We start from the raw sequence: 23722 nt of genomic DNA on the forward strand, positions 1-23722 counted from the left end.
GAATATAAGTAAATCTTTCTTTAAAAGCTCTCTGTCCTGCTTAACTTAAAATAATAGAAAACAATAGAAAGAAAAATATTCTTGTAACAGTGCACATTTAGTGCATTTAGTACAATTGGCTTCAGTTGAGGTATTATTTCAGCTTTTCTAATGCTAATCAGCTGCTCCTGTTTGTAAACCCACTTGCTCCCATGATTACGCATCATAACTCATCATCATTATTCATCTATGTATTACTTTTATGTATTAGTCATCAATTTGTTGTAATCATCTATCCTTGCAGTTGTTTATTACACAAAATAAATTATATTATCACACTTCTGGCCACATAGCGCAGATATTCACTGCACATGCCCATATTAACGTTTTCCAGCCAGGTGTTTTCCTTTTCCCATTCTTCCCTTTCTCTGAGGGGAACAAACATTGCTGCTCTAATGCTGGGCTCACACTGTGCGGTTTTTGGCCCATTTTGAGCCGATTTTTGAGTGATCGGACCGATTTTGGCCTTCATCGTGCGTCGTGTAGTATACGTGGGGTAACGAGAAGTGATTAACACCTCACGACCAGCTCCCGATCATCAATCGCTCGTGAGGGTGTCACCACAGGCGCTCACACTGCTCACGCGCAAACGTAAACGTTGGTGAAAAAGACGGCGCAGCACGGCTGTGCAGCGTGTGATCTGGACACAAGCGATGGAGGCACAACTTGTAGAACTTTGGAAAGCTCATCCGAGCCTTTTCGATGTGGCACCACAAAATTATCACGACCACAACAACCGTGAAAATAGTTGGATCTACACTGCTGCTCAATCACAGCTGCCTGATCAATGTTTTTCATTAGCAATTTAGCAAAGTTGATGGTAGTGGTGTGTCTGTGTGAGTGAAAGACAGAGAGAGCGAGCGACAGATTTTCTGTTATAACCTTCATTTTATGGACGCACAGTGTGAGCACTCAGGTCAGGCATCAGAGCATCGGGCCGTATAGTGTGAGACCTGCATCGTGACCTATGAACGTCTAACCCCTGTGAGTCAATCGTGCAGTTTGAGCAGGAGCTGAATAACGTGACTGAAAAAATCGCACAGTGTTTGCCCAGCTTTAGGTGTACTGTCGTCCGAGACTTGCACCGCAGTGTCGGCGTTTGTTCCCCTGTTGACCATGCTTCTTGTTGTGGTCATCTGTTGTCTTCCGGTATTTTCTCCGCAAGCGACCTTTCCTCGACCAATGAGATGAGCGGTAATCTGAATTGTCATACTCGAATTGTCATAAGTGTGCTGTCAGCTCATTGGTCACAAAGCAGGAGAGGGGCTGGGAATTATGTTTTCAAACAAAGCGTTAATTCCATAAACATTTATAGACTACTTTTGATTCTCACTGTATTACGGGACAAAGTGCGTCCCTTATTAGCTCAATACGGGACGTGTACTTTTGTTTCGAAATACGGGACGATTCCGTATTTTAAGGGACGGTTGGCAACCCTAACCAGCTGCCTTGTAGAAAATCGTTGTGATGCCCACTAGCAAGAATTTGAGCCAATATTGTATTAGCACAGGTAATAGTCCCATGAATTCATGCCTCCAACATGGCCTACTCAAGTAGCACACTTGCTCAAACTGCATACAATTTATTTAGAAGTGAGAATGTGGCATTTTCAACATGTGCAAAACCATGCCACTTTATTAATAAAGTGCTTGAGGATGTCATGCTAAAATTATCCACACTACTGATTGAGTGACTGATAGTGGAGAAGAAAAATTATTTTGGGTTCTACATAACACATTATAATACAGAAAGAGGAAGTGTGAGTTTACTCTGAAGTGAGTAAAGAGTTATTTTGAAAATCATGCTCTAACTAAAAAGGAACTCAACTATTGGTTGATGCAAGATGTACGTGACTGAAATTTTTGCAGCTTCTTATGAACAAGTATAACCATACAGTGACTCAAAAATACCTTCTAGAAAACATTTCAGTGCTCTTAGAACTTACGCCTTTAACGTTTGAACAACAAATTCCAGGGAAATAGCTCTGTATACTAAAATAAAGTAGCATTGGATGACTAGACAAAAAACAATGAAATAAAAACATTTTTGATTAATTTTTTATGAATTTTGCCATTTTAGTCAGGACTGCCAGAAGCCACCAAGCAAGACCATCAGCTCAAAGGAGACTGTAAGTAAAATTATAGAATCATGCAATGAGTGTGATTTCACATTTTAACACATTGTTGCTGTTTTAACATAAAATGCATATAGCTTCAACTTTTATTAAATGGATGAAAATATCTTCTTTATACACTGATGCTGTGCTTTAACCAAATCCACTGATGATGTGTTTTTCAGATTTAAACACATTGTTGCTTTGTTTACATATAAAGAAGACAGTCTCAACTTTAGTTAGGCGTGGCTGAGAAAGGGTGAAAAAAATCTTATTTTCACACTTCTATTGATATTGTGGTTTAACCAAGACACACACACATGATGTGTTCTAAAATTATAATTTTTCAATATGGGAAAATAAGACCTTCAGTAACTAACTTTTGAGCATCAATAACATTGGAGAATGTACTGTCGGATAATCCGGTGGAACTCAGTGAACCTGCTCTGTAACTGTATGCGGTCTGTCACATCATGGCTGAGTCACTGTGGGTCATAAATGATTCACTTTGCAATAATTTTATTTAGAAATTATCATTACGAATGTCGGAAAGGGAAAAAAAACAGTTGCACAAACTGACATGTTGCAACAGTGGTTTCCTTTTCCCACACTTGAGTTCAGTGAGCTCTTCAGAACAACTTATTATTTTACAAATGTTTGTAAAGGCAGCCTATGGGATCAATTCATAGATAATAATAATATTGAATATATTACAGTGATGCAAGCAGTCGTGCATTGTAATCAGACAATATAAATATTCAAGCAGAAATATGTGTTGACAAAATAGACTCAAATATGTTTATTTTATTATTCAGATTAGGAAAGATTTCAAATAAAACTATACGAGTCTTCATCAATTGAATGCAAATGTTTACATTTTTTTCGAAAATTCAGAAGAATTTAAACACTCGATTTGGTTGAAAATTTGAAAAATAAAATTTAAAAAATTCGTTTTTTCCAACCCTTGTTTCAATATCATGCTGGTAATAATGGAGGAGAGCTCATCTGAGCTTTTGATAAGAAAATTATATTCTATATAGTCATGTTTTCTTGGGCGTCCATCATATTTCCACGCTGTAAATGCAAATAACTCGCAAAGTGTTTGTGTACTTAAACCATAAATGAAATGGCTATTTATGTCATATTCGTGGCACCAGTACCCTGACTACTCTGTGTTTACTGTTTCCAGTGTACAGAGGGAGGTTGCACCTGCTCACTACCGCACATCATATCCTCGCTAACAGCAGCTTTCAAAACAACTACACCATGGTAAGTCTTATCTTTACAAATATAATGTGTATTGTGCTCAATGTGTTCAGTTTGAGTTAAGGAGATCTCCTTAAAGTTTTCTTTTCCAGAATGTAAGACTTTGATATAACTGACTGGATAAATTAGTTTGAATAAATAATTTACTTTGTTTTTTCTCTCATTTTGCCCCAATCCTCGCCTTTGTCCTCTTCCTTTCTCCTTCTTTCACTCCTGTCTTCTCTGTATTCCTCTTTTGCTACAGGTGCTTAATTGTACGCAGATAGTTGAGGCACTGGAGACCTATTACCTGCCAACATTTTATGGAATTGAGTTCTCTGTTGGTTTCCTTGGCAACCTGCTGGTTGTACTTGGTTATATATTTTGTTTACAACAGTGGCAGAGCTGCAATATTTACCTCTTCAGTCTTGCGGTTTCAGACCTTATTTTCCTCTCCACATTGCCACGCCTCTGCTACCTTTATTCAAATCACAAGGAAGAGAGCAATCTCTATGTTTGTGTTATCAACCGCTACGTCCTGCATGTAAATCTTTACTCCTCCATACTCTTTATGGTTTGGCTCAGCATGGACCGCTTCCTGCTCATAAAGTATCCAATGAGGAACCATTATCTGCTCAGGCCACGAACAGCTCTGATTGTTACAGGGTTGAGCTGGATAGCTGTCAGCATTGAAGTTGCCCCAATGATAACGCTGATGGTGCAGGACCTAAAAGAAAAAAATTGGACCATGTGCCGAGATTTTGGCAGTCTGAAGGGAGATATCAGTGTGCTTGGCTACAGCTTGGGGCTGACAGTGACAGGTTATATTCTCCCTCTGTTTGGACTTTGTGTTTTTTCCTACCAAATAGCACACCTACTGCGTGTCCAGGAAAGGGCTCTGCAGCGCAGCACGGCATCATCATACAAGCGGCCTCTAAAGGTGGTTGCATCAGCGGCAGCGCTATTTCTGGTTCTCTACACTCCCTACCATGTGCTTAGAAATGTGTCAATAGCAACTATGCAAGGCTGGGCAGGACTGGAGATTTGCACACGGATGCACATAAAGAGTATCTATATCTTGACCCGACCTATAGCCTTTTTTCACAGCGTAATCAACCCCATCTTCTACTTCCTCATGGGTGACAAGTTCAGAGACCTCCTAGAATCTAAGATTAGAAATATAGTCAGCAAAACAGTGGTGCAAAGAAACCCTTCATGAGTAAACTACAAACTTACTGTACGTAAAAAAAAAAAAAAGAATATCAGCATAGCATCCATGTACATCAATGAGACCTACTTTGTAGTTTCTTTATTTTATTTTCTATATTTCTTTTTGTATTTTCCTCATATCACTGCTTCCTTTAGTGATGCACAAATATATATATATATATATATATATATGTGTGTGTGTGTGTGTACACACATATATATATTATATTATTATTAAGTAATAAAAAGTTGTAATAGCATATTCTTGAAGTAAAAGTATGAATGAAAGTTTGTCACATTTGCTGAAACTCTTAACTTTGCATTGCTTCATCATTGTTACATCTTATTTGGGAATGTTTGCACATTATAGTGCCATATAGCTTCTTAAGCTAATAAAGACTATTAAAAACTGTCTGCTCTTTTATTATTACCTAGACTTCAACATTTTCTCCACAAATCATTAAAGGGAGTATTGGTTAAATTAATATATATTTAAATGAATTTTGATTAAATAACTGGACAAAAGTTACAAAAAGGAAAAAAAAATTTGCACGATCTACTAGAAGCAAATGCCGTAGTCTGAGATGAGCTGGGTGTGGAATGACACAATGAGTATCAATTACACAGTTTCAGTTCCTGTATTCACTTAATAAACCATAGTATGTAAACATCTGGCTGACATAGTCTAAATCAACAAGAATGATTTAAATTCGAACAATTTTGGTCTGGTCAAGTTGGTCTTTCCCATGTAAATGCTGCATGTTCTCCATGTGCCAAAGAAATGCATGTTAGGTAACTTGATTATCAAACCTAACACGATAAAATCCAACTAGAAAAATTGAATCATAGAGGCGTCTCATGCAAGGATTTTATGCCCATCACGACTAACCACACCATGCTTGACCTATCATTTTATTTAGCCTGGACTACCTTCCTGATATTGAGACAGAGCAAACAGGAAAAAAAGAGATGAAAGTATGCCAGGACAAATATAACGCCTGAAGCTCTATATTACTTATAATATGATTTGGTGATATACTAAAACAGTAAATTCTCTGGGAATATTACATTTCAGACCACCAACGTCACAGAGGCATCATGGGTATCATTTACAAAGGTTTTATCCTGATTTCTGTATGTTGAGTACAGTTATTTAATTTAAATGCCGGAATGCATTTCAAACATTTACTCTCAAAATCCTAAAATCAATGTTGTATTTGACATTTGAAATTACAGATTAAGCTATTAAGCTTCATGAAAGTTTGATTCTTGCAACATTTAATTACTGGAACATTTTGTCATTGGTGAAGATGGTGTTAGTGCTAGCAAATCAAGTACAATTAACCAGGAGCCAAAGTAAGGATCAAGTAAATTTATTGTCATATAGCTTTAAAAAAAAAATGCACCTAACAAAGGAAACCCAGGACAAATAATAGAAACTGTTATATTGACAATTGAGCAAGTGGAGCTGTTTGAGGAAATAAGCTAGCTTTGTCTGTTAACTTGAAATGTTGCAATGTGTTTTTTTTTTTTTACCAACAATGTTGGTAAGAAAAAAAAAAAAGAAGCTAAAAATCAATGAAGACATACTGTGCCCAGTTTCATACACATTTCAAAACTTTCAGACCAGAAAGGCATAGTGTTAACTGCAGCTTGTTATTTGGATATCTCCCATATGTACAGAAGTCACAGAGGTGGTGTCACTCAAGAGAGAGGAAACAGTAATGCTCTAATGACAGGTGATCAGTCTAAAGTCACCTCACCATTGCTAAAAGAAAAAGCAACTCAACTTCTTGTGTATGTTAGAGATAAAAACAAAAGTCAAAGACAAACAAACAACTGTCATAAAAACACAATCAGACGTGCATAGAAAGCCAAATTACCAACTCTTTAATCGCACCTACATACTGTTCACCAAACTGGCAAATGGTCTTGTACTTACAACTCCAGCTAAGTGCCCTAGCCTTTGAACCATTGCTTATTGCGTATGAAGCAAAAACAACTCTACATGCTACATTCCTGATATGGCGACTTTATATTTATGACTCTATGTTCCCAAATGAGAGCACTTTCTGGTTTTCCAAATGTAAAGTAGTTTATTTACATAATGTACTACCATAAAAAATTATCAGCTCATATTATAGGAAGTGAGACTTGTAATAATCGGTAAAGGTTAAGGCTCCAGATATTTTTCCTCTTTTTTTGCCATATTGCTTCTTTACACTGAGCTAAGCTTTATAGCAAAAATGTGTTTATGCGTATGGCGAAGCTTTTCTTTGCAGCATGCTCTTTATATACAGATGCCAATATTCTTCATGGAATGTGGATTATTTTATTTCACTGCCTGTAGCCTTGAAATGAAAATATTTTAAAGCACAAAGCAAGTAGATGAGTTTCTGATGAGGATTTGAAGTTGTTTTTTTCCCCCTTTTATTAGATTAAAATGCCATTCATTCTGCAGTTTAAATTAAGGGTATTGCCATAAGCAACTCTATGTGCACCATTTACATGTAAGGGATACACAACAAAAGGAGTCATTCTTTTTTGTTTTAAACATGTTGCGATTATGCAAGCCAGTGTTTTTGATATTTTCTAACATCACCTCAGGCTTCAGTGACCTGCAGCTTGGATAAATGTTAACTTTGGCTAAACAGACTGTTGTGAAAATTCTTTTCTGCTGTGTCAAAACTTACACTGGATTCTTTAAACCTCTAATGGAATATTTCAGAATTCTCAGTGGTATGCATTACTTATTAAAGCCATAAGATCAAACTAGATATGAGGTGCTGTGGATGGAAAACCATAACAGGCCAAAGAAAGTCCACAGATATTTTTACCCTCATATTTGCCTGTTGAGCCAAACACAACACTATTATTGTACTTTTGTGATGCCGTCATGTGTTGTGCTGCATTCAAGCCACCCTATTTGGAAAGAAAATGTTCTATCCTCTCAAAATTTTGCTCCCTACTCCTATCAATTGCAACAAAACGTACAAGTTTCTCAATAAATACACACAAAAACAGAAAAGGAGACACGGCCAAGAAACAAAAGTCTACACCCAATCAAAACATTCTTGCATTGTGAAGAAATGCTGGAATAACTACTACTGATCCTCAACCTTTTACAAATTTTCCTTGAGCCATTTAATATAGTTGTCTGTCATGCGACGTGCAATCAGGAAGTCAGTTGGCCACACGGTGAACATCAATGCTCCGTGAAATCCTGTGTCATAATGTTCATGTGTCACCTCAACGCCAGCAGCACGGAGCCGTGTGGCATACATGATCCCATCATCTCGGAGAACATCATACTCGCACGTCAGAATGTAGGCCTTCGGCAAAGAGCGTAAAGCTGCGTCAGGAACAAGCAGAGGCGACGCCCTCGGATCAGCAAGAGATCGAGATGGTCCATCCATTGCAACTGTTCCCTTGGTAACTGCGGGAGCACTGTAGTTGTACTTCCTATGATACGTTTCTGGCAGAAAAGCACTCCAGTTGACAAACTTCAGCAGGCTTGAAGACTCTGGGTTGTTGTGGGTGTTGGCCATCATTGCTCTAAAAAAAGCTTTGTCGCTGGTGAAGTACTCACTCCAGAAACGCACCATAAGAGTGCGGGGCAGAATGGGCATGTACTGATTCTGCTGATATGAAGGTGTGTAAAGGTCCAGAGCCTGCAACACAGGATAGATGAGTGCTTGGGCCTTTAACTGAATCTGCTGAGTCGGCTCCTTTTGTAACTGTTTTGACAGAAAGAGAGAACGAAAGAAGGATTAAAATGTTAGCCCAGAAATGCATGTGTCATTGTGGTTGACTCAGTTCACTTCAGTATTTTCTCTTGGGCTTCAAGTGTAATGACCTGTTAACTTCAGTGTTGTAATACCTACAAACCTAAATAGCGGAAGTAGCAAGCATGTTGGATTAACACAGCTGCCCACAAAAACAGGTCCTTGACCAGCCTTCATGCCTTTCAAAGAAATAACACTTCTGTTATTTATAAGCCTAAGAGCCATTTTTGATAATACAGTTTCACACTCAGTGCTTTTTCTATACTTAAGCACCTTCGCATACACACTCACTCAGGGTTCAGTTTCTTGCCCGGAGATACTTTGAGTGACATTTCAAAGTAACTTGGTATTGAGCCACCACGCTACAGCCGCCCAAAAGACACTGCTTTGCAGCGGACGCATTAGATGTAACAGTTCTTATTTATCAGTTAACCACTTCAATTGTTTTTAAAGGCCAAATGATATACAGGGTACAGGTCGTATGATGGTTGTATTTTAGGTGTTTTTAAGAACCAAGGTTCCTTGGTTGTTTTTTCCTAAAAACAAAACAGTGATGGTATTTGTAAGGTATGTGAACTGTACGAAAGTTGAAATAAAGTATCTAAGAATTGATTCGCAATTGTCAGGGTTCCTGGGTCGGTGACCCAGTGTTTTCAGTTTTGTTCATGTTCAGTTTATTTTGCCACTTCCATGTGCTCACTTCCTGCTTTTCCTGTGTCAGCTCGTCTAGTGTCATTAGCCAGATTATGTTCAGCTGTGTACTCATCGGTCTCTCATTATCATCCTCATCAGTCTGTGTATTTAAGCCCTCTGTTTCTACTCGTTCACTGTCGTGTCATTGATGTTATGTTGTCCTTCCTGTGTGTTCCCTCAGTTCAGTCCGCCATTCAGTTGTCCAGCCAGTCAGTGTCCGTTCACCCACTCCTTATAATAAACCTCACCTACCTGCCAGTCCTGCATTTGGGTTCCTTCTTCCTCGCCTCCACGCAACGCCTGACAGAATGACACGACCCGTGCCATGAAGACACGATTGGAACCCAGCGGACTCGGACCTCTACGAGCGGCAGGAGGTAGCGCTCTCCTTGTGGGCGGAAAAGCTCAAGGAGAGACAGCGGCTCTTCGCGGAGCGAGAGCACGTCTTCGAGGGTACTCGCTTGGCTCTGGGCGGGCCTCGGAGACGCCGCGTTCACCCACCTGCTACCTCCCATGCACCGGAGCATCTGCCGCAGAGTGTGGGCGTTTCATGCCGCGCTTCGGCCGCTCCCTCTCTCGCCACTCCGCTCCTCGTTCACACACCCGCCGCCTCATTTGCCGGACCTCCACCATCGCCACGGCACAGCGGCTACGCCTCCCACCTTGGGTCAACGGAGGCTACCGCGCCAGAGGCTCTGCTGTTTACCCCGGCCGCTTCCTCTTCCCGGAGAAAGCGGCGCACACGCCGCCATAAAACTGACTACTTTCAGCCACTCCCGATGGTGAGCTCCAGTGCCTGTTTTTCGCACTCACCATCTGATTATTCACTTAAAACGCACAATAGACTCACTTCTGATTCATGGGGAGTCTCCCTCCTAGACGAGGACGTGGACTGGGAAGAGTTTTTCTGCTCTGCTCCAAAGACTGTAAATAGTGGTGGCATAAAAACCAGAACAATCCCCAATAAACCTGCCAGTAACACACACACCGTCACTATTTCCACACCCGTTACTCAGCCATTTCCCACCAGCATGGCGGCCCAGATTCGGCCTTCCCCTTCAGCCGTTTCACCTCCTCTGATGGCTAGGGCCCAGTCTACACCCACACCAGTGCCAGCTCCCAGGAGGAGGGCAGCTGCGACCCAGTCTACCTCCACACCCGCTTCTGTTTCTCAGGTGGGGGTGAGTGGTGTCCAGCCACCTCCCGTGCCTGTCCCAGCACCCAGGCTGAGGGCAGCCCGAATCCAACCTGACCATCCCAGAGGCCCAGCCGAAGCTCTCCAGCCAGTGCCCTCATGCTCCGGAGGCTCGGAAGAGCTAGCCTGCTTACTCATCAGCCCACCACTTCATCCACCACCTGATCCAGCCTTTCACGCACTAGCTTTATCCCTGGTTAGGCTGGCTGAAGTGTCCCCTGCTCAGGCACCAGCTTTACTAGCCCAGGCTATAGCTTTATCTCCCTCATTAGCTCAGTCTATAGCTCAGCCATCAGCTGTACCAACCTCAGCTCAGCCATTAGCCTCACCGACCTCTGTTTATCCGTTAGTCTCCTCAGTCCAGTCAGTTCACTCACCTGCCCTCCAGTCCCCTGTAGTTCAGTCTCCTCCTGTCCTCCAGTCTGCTCCTGTCCAGTCTGTAGTCCAGTCAGTCCAGTCTGCTCCTGTCCAGTCTGTAGTCCAGTCGCCTCCTGTCTCCCAGTCGCCCGTCCACCATCCCGTTCAGTTCCCGGACCTGCAGCCACAGCACCCAGAGCCAGCTGTGAGCTCTCCCGCTCTTCAGCCAGGGGTTTCCGCGCCCGCTGGCCCGGCCGCTCCTCAGCCAGAGGCTTCTGCGCCGCCTGGTCCGGCATCAGACTCAGCCGCTGCCTCGCCTGGTCCGGCCTCAGCCTCGGCTTCTGCTTCGCCCGGTCCGGCCTCGGCTTCTGCTTTGCCTGGTCCTGCCTCGGCTTCTGCTTTGCCTGGTCCTGCGGCTGCCGCGTCGTCGCGCCAGCCATGTTCTGGACGTCATCGCCGGCGTCTTCCTTGCGGCCGCCCACCGGACCTGCTCAGTGGCCGTCATCGCCGGCGTCTTCCTCGCGGCCGCCCACCGGAACAGTCTCATCTCGACCGCCGCGGCCACCCACCGGACCGGCTTAGTGGTCGCTGCCGCCTTCCACGTGGCCGCCCATCTGAACTGTCTCGTCTCGGCCACGGGCCACGTGGCCGCCCACCGGTGCTGTCTCGGTGTGGCCTCCGAGACAGTAAATAAATACAGTTTTTAAAACAGTTGAAATTCCCATAAATGTTAACAGCACAGTTAATCTTCAATCAGGTTGGAGGTAGAGCATGTGACAGCCTGTGGGTAGAAACCTTTGAGTCTGTTTGCCTTTGATCTGATCGACCTGTAGTGTTTACCAGAGGGGAGGATGGAAAAAAACGTGAGTGTCCAGGGTGCGAGGGGTCCTTGATGATGATACTGGCTTTCACTGAAGTCTGCCAGTATAAATTTCTCTGAGGGGGGTTAGTGAAGTGCCAATTGCCCGCTCTTCCGCCATCACCACCTGCTGCAGTTTCCTCTTATCCTCCACATTACAGCAGTAGGTCAGAAGGCTCTCGATGGTGAGCGGTAGAAGATCTCAGATCGCTTTGTTCTTCTGAAGTCGATTACCATCTCCTTGGTCTTGGCTGTGTTCAGATGTAGGTTCTTGATATAAGGCTCATTTGTGCTGGAGGTTTCTTTCTGTTAAAAGTTTTCTTTTTCTTCCCACTGTTGCCAAAGTGCTTGCTCGTAGGGGGTTATATGATTGCTGAGTTATTCTCTGTTTTCTTTGTATTAGTGAACTTACCTTACAATATAAAGCTCCTTGTTGTGATTTGGCACTATCTATCTATATCTATATATATATATATATATATATATATATATATATATATATATATATATATATATTAGGGGTGCAACGATACACAAAATTCACGGTTCGGTTCGGTTCGATACTTTGGTGTCACGGTTCGATATTTTTTCGATACAAAAAAAATGTTCATGCCTTTTTAATTTTTCATTTATTAAAATTATAAATTTATATTTTAACTCAAAAGTACAGTTTTTAAATTTAAGCCTAACCCTTGTGCGTGTTTTTTATTTTGACAGCGAATGCGCACCTGCGGACCACTTATGTGCAGCCCTGGTTATATAGTTCGTCATATTGCAGCCACAGAAATTATTTTGTCCATGAAACCATAAAGCTGCACTTTCTTTTTGCCTTATAGTCTGATTTGTCATAACTTCTCCGTTTTGTGGTAAGCTTTTCTTTGGCTGTCACTTCTTCACCCTGACCTGTCTTATTTGGCTCAGCAGAACTAAAATATATATCTGTCTGTGAAGGTTCTCAGTCATCCAGGTCATCGTAGTCAAATATAAATCCTGCTGCTTTTACACACGCACTCACATAAGCTCAGCGATTCTCTGCGCAATCAACCTCTCACATGTTTAAGCTGCGGGAGATTTCACTTGTCATGTTTGCATAGTAAGCTAACGATTAATAAGACGATGTCAGAGGAATTGGTGCACAAATTATCATCACTCACAGATCAGTGCTGTCGCTCTCTATACACAGTTCGCACGATTGCAAAGTGAAAGCAAAAAAACAAGCGCAAATTCAAACGCGATTTCAATATGTCACATATTGACAGTGGCTCACAGATGCCAATGACATAATTACCCAGCTACATTTCTGAAAGAATGCAAAAGCATTGACATATATTTTTCCTTCCTACAATAGCCCGACGGGCAGGGCAGAGATAGATTTTGGTAGCCCGACTGAAAAAAATCGCTAGCTCCAGGACGTCGGGCTAGCGATATTGCGAGCCCTGTATCTGATTGAGGAATCACTCATCTTTGGAAAAGAGAGTTTATTACAGAGAAATGTCTCTTTCCAAAATAAAAGCTATACTATCCGCTTCTTCTGGGCTATATTCTCAGCAGCATAAGGAGAATCATGTGCTAACAGCTGTCTAAATGACTCGGCTAAAGTTAGTAGCATGCTTGTTGTTTTGGTCTTTGCACTAGGATGATGTCGGTGTAAATGTGCAGTCATATTCGTTGTGTTCCCACTAGTGCTTTCAGGTTAATCTCGTTGAAATGACCTTAACGCCACAACACGGCAAATCTCCGTTAACGAGCTACCGCCGATCGCCCCGTGTGTGGGGCTAGACAGCCAACACGTTAACGAGCTAACTGCGCTAACACACTAGCTCCCACCCATGTAATTGAGCATTGCATGGCACATCCAACATACTGTTTTACTTTAGTCCATGACTCGCTTACCTTCAGGGTCATACGTCACATGAAAACCATAATAATTCCAAACGCCAGATCTGAATGAGGGTGGGGGAGGTCCATGTGTCTTGCTAGCTTGCCCTGCGCTCTTCCTTCTGACTATGCTGTCTGTGTTGAGTGCTCAGTGGATCTGCGCTCGACAGTGCAGCCTAGGCGGAGTAGTCGAACGCAGATTCACTGAGCGCTCAACACAGACAGCATCGTCGGAAGGAAAGTTGATAAAATAAATTACAAATGTTGTATTGTTCGATACATATGCGTACCGAACCGAAAGCACTGTATCGAACGGTTCAATATCGATACGAATATCGTTGCACCCCTAATACATATATATATATATATATATATATATATATATATATATAGAAAGAATTGAAAAACTTGAATTGAATATAAAGATGCCAATACTTAGATCGAAGACAGGAACAGTCTTCTGTTTCAGGGTAAGAGAATACTATTTATCACACAGTCACTCAATAACCTATTCTTCTGCCACTTCATGAACAGGAAAACAGATTCGATGTTAGAAACAAAAGTAAAAAAAAAAACAGTACCTGTTGGGTGACTGCAGCTGCCAGGTTCCCCCCAGCACTATCCCCAGACACAGCAATGCGTCCAGGGTGCACATAATACTGGGCCAGCACCCCCTTCTGGAGGAAATGTTTGACCACACGGTAAACATCCTCATAGGGGATTGGGAAGTGGTGCGCTGGAGCAAGGCGATACCTGAGCAGAGTTAACTATTTAAGTCATGTTTACAGACAATATTTGAGCAAACAAAACACGTTGGAAAAAAAATTTAATTATTTTTAATTATTTAATTATTTTTAAGACAAACAGACATCTTTTAAACTGAATAGGCAATAAAGAGACAGAGTATAGAAAGGTTATAAAAATGAAACGAACTTATTGCCATTTAGTTATTAACTTGAACTATAACTTACATAATGTGCAATGGATATAATATTTATGTAATGAAAAACTCAAGGAAAAGGAAAAATAATAATAAAAAAAGTATATATCTGGTTGCATAAGCGTGCACAGTGTGGAGATACAGAAATTCTTTTATTGCTGCCATATAATCTGCATCATTATAATTGCATTAATAACATTCTTTACAGCATTATTTCATCTAATATTTCTGACAGTATTGATACTGCATTACAGTTGTTTATTGAAGATGTCCATTTGAGGATCCTTCCATTGTGTTAACTTTTATTACAAGTACGGTTAGAAGTATTTTATACACATTGCATATCTGTGCTTATTTTGAGTTGATGTTCGGTTCATTAAGGCTCTTAAGCTTCACTGGCGTGACTGTCCAGGTGATACATGCTGAGGGAAACTAGAACATAGAAGGATAACTGCAATGCATGCTTACAGTACATATAATACATATAATCTAGGAATGTGTCCGGCCTGAGGCCTTAACTCATTTGGTGTCTTACTATATTTTATTCTACTTGGTAACAGATGATCAGAGTCGATAATTAGCCTCAGAGACCCTGAGGGCTTGAAGTTTATTACCTTGTATGGAAGGTGTTATAGAAAAGAGAAGCTCTATGTCTGCTTATAGCTATTAAAAATGTACGATTAACTGTGACTAATGTCTGGAACCTATTTTAATCTGTCATTGACGCCATGGGGGGGCGTGTACCCACAACATGTATTTTGGTCAGAAGACATATGTTGATGTTTTCTCCGGGCTGTTAATAAACTCAACGTTTGATTGCACTTTTCTGGGGCCTCCGTGGTTTGTGACACTGCTCTACATTGATTGATTTCGCGACAACAGCCAGCTATAAATAGCCCATGTCCAGAATCAAACAATCACTTCACAACTACAGCTGCTGCAAACTGCTTCTACGATGCTGAAATATGGTTGACACAATAAACGGTTTTGTTTTGCTCTGACCTTTGCAGTGCTGGTGTCATCTCTACAAGTATTTTAATCTATTTACCAAATGTTACGCATGGCTGACCCTGAGACTCACTAATGCTTCAATTACGCATTGAACCACTGGCAAAAAGCAGAAAGGAATTCAGATGAGCCAGATAAGGAAATACCCTACACACCCCAAACCCATACGCTGTCCACTTTACTACACAGTGGGTTGGTTTCATGACTATGAAAATCTACATTTTAAGAGGTAGAAATACCCATATCTAAAAAGATGTTTAAAAGGTGAAAAAAATTATTTAGCGGATAATGTTAGTATTAGCAAACACACACACAGACAAGGAGCCGGGTGTGCCAAAGAATAGCAGTGGAAGTGCTATGATGGGGAAAAGGCTTACAGAGTCCCAAACAAAAAGAAAAATGGAGAGCTTAACAGCATCATCACTTCAATCTAGCCTGTGACTAATGAGGGATGACGGGGACGTGACAAAAGAAAATTGTGTATGAGCAACAGGGGAAAATTCGGGGGAAGAGGATGAGATCTATTAATACCACAAACAAAAAAGAATTTAAATAATGCCATAAAAAACAAAAAACATGCTGCTTCAGCAATACCTCTTTTTTCACAACAATATACATGACTATAAAATACGAAATACTTACTCCACTGAAAGAACCACAGCATCGAGCTCAGTGACGACTTTTCTGGCCAGGAGATCATATGGACTCATTCCTAAGTAGATAGTAGAAAAGCAGGATGAAAAAGACTTAAGTAATACAATACATCGCATTAAATTTCATAAATTTGATGCTACAGTAAGAGAGATGAACCTGGCATTCAGCTTAGCAATACTTCCTGGAAAGATTCATGTTACTGTAATTGTGAAAGGCCTTTAACAGATTGCACGAGCAGCGTGAGATGTGTCAAACTGCATGTCTCGTCTTTGGATTAGCAAGGGTAACCACCCCCTGAGGTCCCCACCGATCTTGCAGAAGGCATGTTATTTCCTCAGGAAACTGAAAGCTTTGTGATTTGTGATTCACAGTTTGTTCATTATTTATGATCCTGTCACAGTCCAGCCACTGGGAGTCGATATGAAGCTGTAATGTCATGAACCGCAATCAATCAATCAGAGAATATCACCACTACTCTCTTGAAATAACAATGGTAATATTCTGAGATGAACACACAATGTGTTCATCTTTCAGTTCACCTTTAAAAGCCACAGAGTCATTATTCAGTGTGATAAAGGAGAACAGAGCCCAGCCCAACTACTTACTGGAACTCCCCAGACACCATCCTCCACCGTGCAGGTATATGATCGCTCTCCTGAGGTCTGTGTCACTACCTCGGTGCTTTGGCTGATATAACACCACCTCTACTCCATCAAACTTTTCTTCTGTCACCTTGACATGCTCATCAGAAACAGGTGCAATCTTCTCTAAAAGAGTAATGAAGTACATTACCCCCATGTAGTCCTTCAGGCCCAGTAATTCGCTTATGTCTGCCTGGAAATGGAGAAAGGCAAATGTAAGGTGTAGAGAAAAACACATCACATAATTTGTTAGTGTTTGTGAAACATGACCCATCTCTACTACCTTTTGTACAAATGATAATGTTAGGATAAACAGGCTTATACTATGTACACTTATGCCAGCCTAACATCCATAATATTCAAAACAGAAAAGGTCAAATATGCCAAACTTGTGACCATGATAAGGAGGAAGCGAGAGAAACAAGGAGTCACAAGAACGCTGTCTGGCAAAATGTCAAGTCCCCTAAAGTTAACCGTTGAAAGAAGTCATATCTAAATGAAATAAAAGCATGACTGGTACTCCATTATGTCTGCTTGCTGAAGCAGTAGAAAGCTGGCTTCAGGGTAATCAGCTGATGTGCCCACAATAACCTAATCAGAGTCATCTAGGACGAGTACCATCAGGAGCTCCTGTCAGGCAGTAGTTTTATTAAAAAAAAACAAAGAAAGAAAAAGAAAGAAAAAAAAAACACAAGAGGGGTCCCTTTCTTGACATTACAAAGACCAAAGTGATGTGTACTAAACATTTTAGTATTAAATCAAAATTCAGGATTTTGTTACAAAATGGTCATTACATCTCCAAAACAGATGATTTTTTGTAACTCTCATGTTCTCATGTTAAAAGGGAAAAATGAGATACCACTATCTCTAGTTTAATAACAGAATTGTCCTGTGGTGTTCGAGGTAGTAGACTGCACCTTTTTTCTAACTGCATAATAATCAATATTAAAAACAAGTGCAGCACTAAGATTTACTTAATACTTAGGATGTTAATAAGAAAAAAAGGTGTTCCAAAATAAATCCACTAACCATTATATTAAAACTACACTACTACTGATGATATGGTGCAACACTAATCTATGCAAACCGCATTTGAAGACAATAAAAAAAAAATCCACCTCTATTAGCCGTAGCACAATGGGCTACAGTAAACCACGGGCGTCTTATCCGTCATAAACGCAGACGGGTTCCCTTGATAGGTTCTATTATTAGAACAGGTGAGCAGGACTATACAAAACATGGATTAGCATCTGACATAATCTGGTGTAACCAGCATGTGCATCTACATCAGCAAAAAAACAAAACGTTTAACCTGCCACCTTAGCTGCTCAGAGAACAAAGGCAGTTTACCTACCGTTTCTCAGCTTATGGCTACATGACATACATACAGTGCATTAAAGTGATCAGAAAGGTGTGTTCATACATCCACAATACTGAAGAGCCTACACTCTTTGGGCTTGTATTTCAGTAACAGCAGAGCAGATTATCAAGATAGACGGCAAGAATAGTTCTTTTATTTTTTATTTTTCTTACCAGATGGCTGAGACTTCTAAAGAAAGAGTTGGTCAGCATGAGTTTCCATCTCTCTTCTATCTCCTCAGGAATGGGCTCGTAAACGTAATAAGCGGTGAAAGAGCAGAAAGCGACGAATAAAATTATGCTTCCCAGCCTCATTTTCCAGCGTGGGTCCCTGGCCACAAACTGCGGGGTGCAAAACAAACGGGCTGTTGCGCTTGTTTTAAGTCACTTCGCTTCGCGACTAAGCTTACTCACGGAATCAATTCTTGGATCCACGCGAGCTAAATTCTACAGCGAGCGCTCGGTGTCATTTTGTGGTCATCTGTGCGCAAATTCTGAGCTTTTCTCGATGCTCCAGTGGGCTCCTTAGTGCGTGTCTGTCTCGTGGAGCAGCAGAATTAATTGAAGTGTCAGTGATATGGAGACAGGAGCGCGCACGCTGTGTGCTCACGAGGCAGGAACCGTCCCACCTTGGCCTACAACTCAAATTCCTCAGGTGCCTTCTAATCGCTAGATTACACGGGGCGCGCGACTAAACTTTATGCTAAGATGCACCTGATGCACGAATGTCGTGGCTTGTACCTCAAACATGGCTGGTGGATTCAGATTTCCCCTTTTTTTTTCATTTTCCCTTTCACTCTTTCCATTCCCCGGCTACAAGTTTTCCAGTTGACTTTATATGAGGAGAAAGTCTGTGTAGCTTCTATATGGACACAGCTAAAGTCTGTTGCAGATTTGGTTGCAAGGCTGTCCAAGCTAATTATATAATTGGTGACGGAGCCAACTCTGTCTGCTTTCTTGGTAGGACTGTCAAAAGCAACATGACTCTCTGATGCACTCACGTTTGCAAACGCTGCAGGAGGGACGATTTGGTGCTTGCTGCAGCAATGGGAAGAAAAATGTGCAGATGCAGGACTTTTTGGTTTAGTTTATCTTATTTTCATGGGTATATCTTTGTGTAGAAAAAGTGACAAACTGGTTCAACAGAAGTGGGGCGTCACAAGAGATGTACTCGAGACAGATGGAATTTATTAAAACAAAACCGTTCAAACCAACACTGGAGCAATGCCAGTAGTGAAGGCTACCCTAGCATGTGCACTGTCAAGTTTTCTGAACACAAAAGAAGGCTGATGCCAGCTGGATCATCCTGGATCAAGATGAGAAAAAGAAGATGAGGGCCAGCCTTCATTACATTACTTCATTGCATTTGGTCAAATAAGAGACACGGGGAAGCTGAGGTCAGTAAATAATGAGGAGCCCCTTTGCTGTCAAAGTTGCAAACTCTAGCTGTTTATGTTTTTAAATGAAATGATCCATATAATAAATCCATATCCTAAAGCCTTGGTCTGAAATAGTTTGATTTCTCTATAGGGTTCATCTGAGAAATTATGAACTATATACCTCCCCATGACTTAGAGTTGACCTCTCTGTTATGATCTTTTTAATTTCTTTTAGTTGAACTGGAATTTAAAGTTGGCTGGTGTTAAGGTGCAGGTATGTGTCTCCTTCCATCAGCCGTCAAACTCAATTGAGATAGAATCTGCACGATGCAGGGCGTGACAGTGGGTGAAAGCATCCATGAGACCGCTCACTGCTGAGCAGTGGAATACTAAATCTCTTCTCTGAATACAAAATCACACTTCAGACACTCAGGGATTCTCCCTGGAATTCCCTCCCTCTCGTTCGCCTCCAACAACTGGCCTCATCTCTGCTTCTGATGGAGACCACCTCAGATCACTTGTAAATCTTTCATGGAGCTCTCTCCACTCTTTGCATCTTGTTAATGGGGAGGATGGGTGTCAGATGATGTGGGGGTGGGTATGTTGTCTTCATCTACGTATAGTCATGCTGTGCAGTGCTATGCCACGTGACTCTCCAACACCCTGCTGCGTGTATGGGTAGCTTAAGCAGATATGTACTGAAGTGTAGGAATATGTGTTCATGTGCTTGCTGGTGTAATCAGTGTAAACTCACATAAATACATATGAATGTGTGTACACACACAGATGGGCACATTCTTGGGATTACCAAATCTACAGAGGCACTTCAAATAGTTATAATTAAGGAACTCAATCCAGACCTCCCCTGCTTATAAGTATGAGTGGCAAACTTTGTAACTTTTTAAATTGCAGAGCCCCTGCTGAGGCAAAGCAGCTGCCCTGCATGACAAGAGGCGTCTGAAGGCACTTCATTCCAGAGTCCAGAGTGAGATGAGTGGAAGGAACATTTATTTGATATAATAATCAAAAAATAGGTCAGGTTGCATGGCCAACTTTAAGCAACTAACCTCAAACAAAACCCAAATCCACAAGATTTTTCCAATCTCATTAAATGAAATCATCATATATAAACATACCTGAACACAAATATTAAACACAGATATTAAACTTGGGCTCTGCTAACTCTTAATTCGAGCTTCCAAAGTTGTTTTCATGCAAAACAATTGTTTTCAAAGTGTGTTACTTAGAAATGTAATGCCCAGAAAAACACAAAAAGCTTTTTGGACTGTGCTCTTGATTTTGTTTTCTTGCAGTTAGTTTTACTGCATATATTATTTTACACACACACACACACACACACACACACACACACACACACACACACACACACACACACACACACACACACACACAGCTGTCATATGTAGTTAAACTGTACCCAATAAACTTTGATTTTTATTGTTCATTTCACCAAATGTGTCTTATTCAGGTTCATACGTGTCATGAATGTTTTTCCATGGAAGACTGAATTGAAGTTGGACAGAACAGAAGTTGGAGGCAATCTTGAAAGAAACGATGGCCAATTTTAAACCAAGATTTTTCTTTCTTCAAAATGTGGCTTTGCTAAACATTTATTTTAGCTAGGAAACTGAACATTTGACTGATCATAAAACAAAATAAATAGTATCTGCTTGTACAAGTAGAGCAGTGGTACTAGGCACTACATGTCTGGGCAATATCTTAAATATTTGTTAGTGTCTGGAGTAACGTACAATAAAATTGTGTTTTTTCATTATGTGTATTCGTCTAAACACATGCAAAAATGCATCTATTCTTAGCCAACAGGCTCAACAGGGTCAAATAACTGTCTCTGATTTCAAGCTTTAGGCCAAAAGCAGAGGCACAACCTTGGGAGGTTGCTTTGTGTTGTTGATCCACCCTAGTCACATAGTTATCATTTATGGATTGCTGGCTTCATATGTGAAGGGCTGAAAGAGCTGTAACTTGTCAGTAAAGACTGACCTACAAAAGCCATGCTTGCATAATCTATCTAGAGGAATGGAAGAAGTATTTTGCCACAGAGTGAATAAGATAATCAGCATCTGACTTGAGTGAAGTGAATAAAACGATAATATTTACATGGAACGTATGCTCTGTCAAAGGTTGTGAGGAGTTAAACGTTTGCCCCTGTTTCACATTAGAAATAATAAACAGTGCATTCCAAAACAAACTCATTGTTTTTTTCCAAAGCTCATTTTGTTTGCACCATAATACACAGTTCCACTATGGTTTTCTTTTGTTTTGTTTTTTGGGGAAGCAGCATCTACACAAACACTTTCTTACTAAATCCTTGCATGGCAATATTTGAAATATTTCTTATTTTAAACAAATCCAGAGAAAGGATCAAAATCGGGAACAGAATTATCCTCCTGACGAGCAGACCTCTATTGCTGCCAAAAAGAAAAAAGTTACTAAAACAGTTACAACTAAAAACTTCCCTAAGCAATTTTCTGTCATTACAGTAAACATGAACAATGACATTTAATTTAATACAATTGTTACGGCCCCTGGCCTCAGGTGGCCCCACCTTCCTCTATGGAAATCAAAGCGTTCCAGGACTCACGGGTGATTGGCTGGTCAGGGACTTATGCCCGCCCAACTTCATGCAGATCAGTGTGCCAGACCACTCACACCATTGGCTGCTGCAGGAGCATCATCAACCATCAAATGCTCAGCAACCCAAAGGGGTGGGTTTTGTGAAAGCTGAGGCCTGTAATGAGGTCCATGGTTGTGGTGGTAAGGTGCCGGACCCCTGTTTCGAACCATTCATTTTTGATGGCTCAGTATCGCTAACCGACAATCCCTCTGATTTAAAACCTGTGCGTATTTTAAGGGACACTGGAGCTTCTCAGACTGTCATCCTCTCGAGTGTTTTACCATTTTATGCTGAAAGTGAATGTGGTTTTAATTCTGTTCTACGGGGGATAGAGATGGGTTACGCTCCCAGACCAGTTCACAGAGTTTTTATCAAATCAAAACTTGTTACAGGATTTTTTCCCCGTTGCTGTTTGCCCGGCCTTGCCAATAGAGGGTGTGGCCATGTTGTTGGGCAATGATATTGCAGGAGGGTTAGTGCTCCCTTGTCGGGAGGTTTTAGACAACCCCCTAAATCAGAAGACTTCTGATGTTTCCGTGCACCCTGGGCTGTATCTAGCCTGTGCGATTACTCGAGCACAAGCTCGTAAAGATACTGATGTTGCCCTCTCTGATTCGGTGTTGATGTCCTCATTTTGCGAGGAGAATGATGTACCAACTAAAAGAAACAATGTTCTGTCAGCCCCAGACTCAGTGAAACCTGAGGAGCCTGATCCATTTCCAAAGGTCTCTTCGCTACCCTTGACTAGAGACCAGCTGTCAGCAGCTCAATTAGCTGATGAAACACTGCAGAGCTGTTTCAAATGTACGGTAAGTGATGAGCAAGTCAATAAAGCGCAACAAGCCTATTTTGTAGAACATGATGTTCTAATGTATCAGTGGTCTCCACCAGGTGCAGAAGGTGCAGAACGGAGTAAAGTCGAGCAGATTGTCGTGCCCTCTGTGTACCGGCAGAAAATCCTGGCTCTTGCCCATGAAAGCCAGTGGTCAGGACACTTGGGCATCACAAAAACATACCAGCTACTATTAAAGCACTTCTTTTGGCCTGGTATGAAGTGTGATGTTTCTAAATTTTGCCGCAGTTGCCATGTATGTCAGATTGCAGGTAAACCTAATCAGGTCATACCCCCAGCTCCGTTTTGTCCCATTCCTGTAGTGGATCAGCCATTTGACCATGTCATAGTAGACTGTGTGGGTCCACTACCTAGAACAAAATCAGGAAAGCAATACGATCATGTGTGCAGCTACCCGTTTCCCCGAGGCTGTCCCATTACATAAGGTTACAGCAAAATCAGTTGTTAAGGCGTTGACAACATTCTTTTCCGTGTTTGGCCTGCCAAAGGTCATACAAACTGACCAGGCCTCAAACTTTCAATCTAAGTTATTCAAACAAGTGGCTAGCACGCTAGGTGTCAAACATATCGTGTTCTCTGCTTATCATCCTGAATCGCAACGTGCATTAGAGCGGTGGCATCAGACCTTAAAGGTGATGCTACGCAAATAAGTCTGAAAAGAGCTGGGATGAGGGAGTTCCATTTGTGTTATTTGCTGCCTGTGACGCTGTTCAGGAGTCACTTGGTTTTAGTCCTTCTGAGCTGGTATTTGGCCATAGGCCACGCGGACCCCTCAAAGCTCTGAAAGAGGCATTTTTGAGCCCACACGGGGCGTCCAACGTAAATGCAAGCAGGTATGTAAAACACTTCCGTGAGCGTT

The 23722-nt window shown here is 41.4% G+C and overlaps 2 protein-coding genes across 3 annotated transcripts; one reads left to right on the forward strand and one right to left on the reverse strand.

Moving 5' to 3' along the window:
* The first annotated feature begins 1950 nt into the window (after positions 1-1950).
* On the forward strand, positions 1951-4657 carry LOC113036846 (succinate receptor 1). Its single transcript, XM_080288457.1, has 3 exons — positions 1951-2167; positions 3342-3421; positions 3663-4657. The coding sequence occupies exons 2-3, from the start codon at positions 3419-3421 to the stop codon at positions 4614-4616; spliced, it is 957 nt and encodes a 318-aa protein (XP_080144583.1). The 5' UTR covers positions 1951-2167; positions 3342-3418; the 3' UTR covers positions 4617-4657.
* Positions 4658-5963: 1306 nt separating this feature from the next.
* On the reverse strand, positions 5964-18736 carry aadac (arylacetamide deacetylase). Of its 2 annotated transcripts, XM_080288458.1 has the most exons (5): positions 18150-18736; positions 16581-16809; positions 15964-16033; positions 13955-14126; positions 5964-8343 (listed from the first exon to the last, which is right to left on the reverse strand). In XM_080288458.1, the coding sequence occupies exons 1-5, from the start codon at positions 18288-18290 to the stop codon at positions 7729-7731; spliced, it is 1227 nt and encodes a 408-aa protein (XP_080144584.1). In that variant the 5' UTR covers positions 18291-18736; the 3' UTR covers positions 5964-7728. The 2 variants fall into 2 exon arrangements, with proteins under 2 accessions (XP_080144584.1, XP_080144585.1); XM_080288459.1 differs by lacking the exons at positions 13955-14126; positions 15964-16033; positions 16581-16809; positions 18150-18736 and adding an exon at positions 10657-11195.
* Between the last annotated feature and the right edge of the window lie 4986 nt (positions 18737-23722).

Source organism: Astatotilapia calliptera, chromosome 14 (assembly GCF_964374335.1).
Source record: "Astatotilapia calliptera chromosome 14, fAstCal68.1, whole genome shotgun sequence".
Classification (NCBI taxonomy): Eukaryota; Metazoa; Chordata; class Actinopteri; order Cichliformes; family Cichlidae; genus Astatotilapia; species Astatotilapia calliptera.

Excerpts from the sequence above, each read along its gene's own strand:
- aadac (XM_080288458.1), bottom strand. The coding sequence starts at position 18,290 with ATGAGGCTGGGAAGCATAATTTTATTCGTCGCTTTCTGCTCTTTCACC. Across the intron at positions 16,034-16,580 it reads ATGGTGTCTGGGGAGTTCCA|GAATGAGTCCATATGATCTC; the intron begins GTAAGTAGTTGG and ends CTATCTACTTAG. Across the intron at positions 14,127-15,963 it reads GCTGTGGTTCTTTCAGTGGA|GTATCGCCTTGCTCCAGCGC; the intron begins GTAAGTATTTCG and ends AACTCTGCTCAG.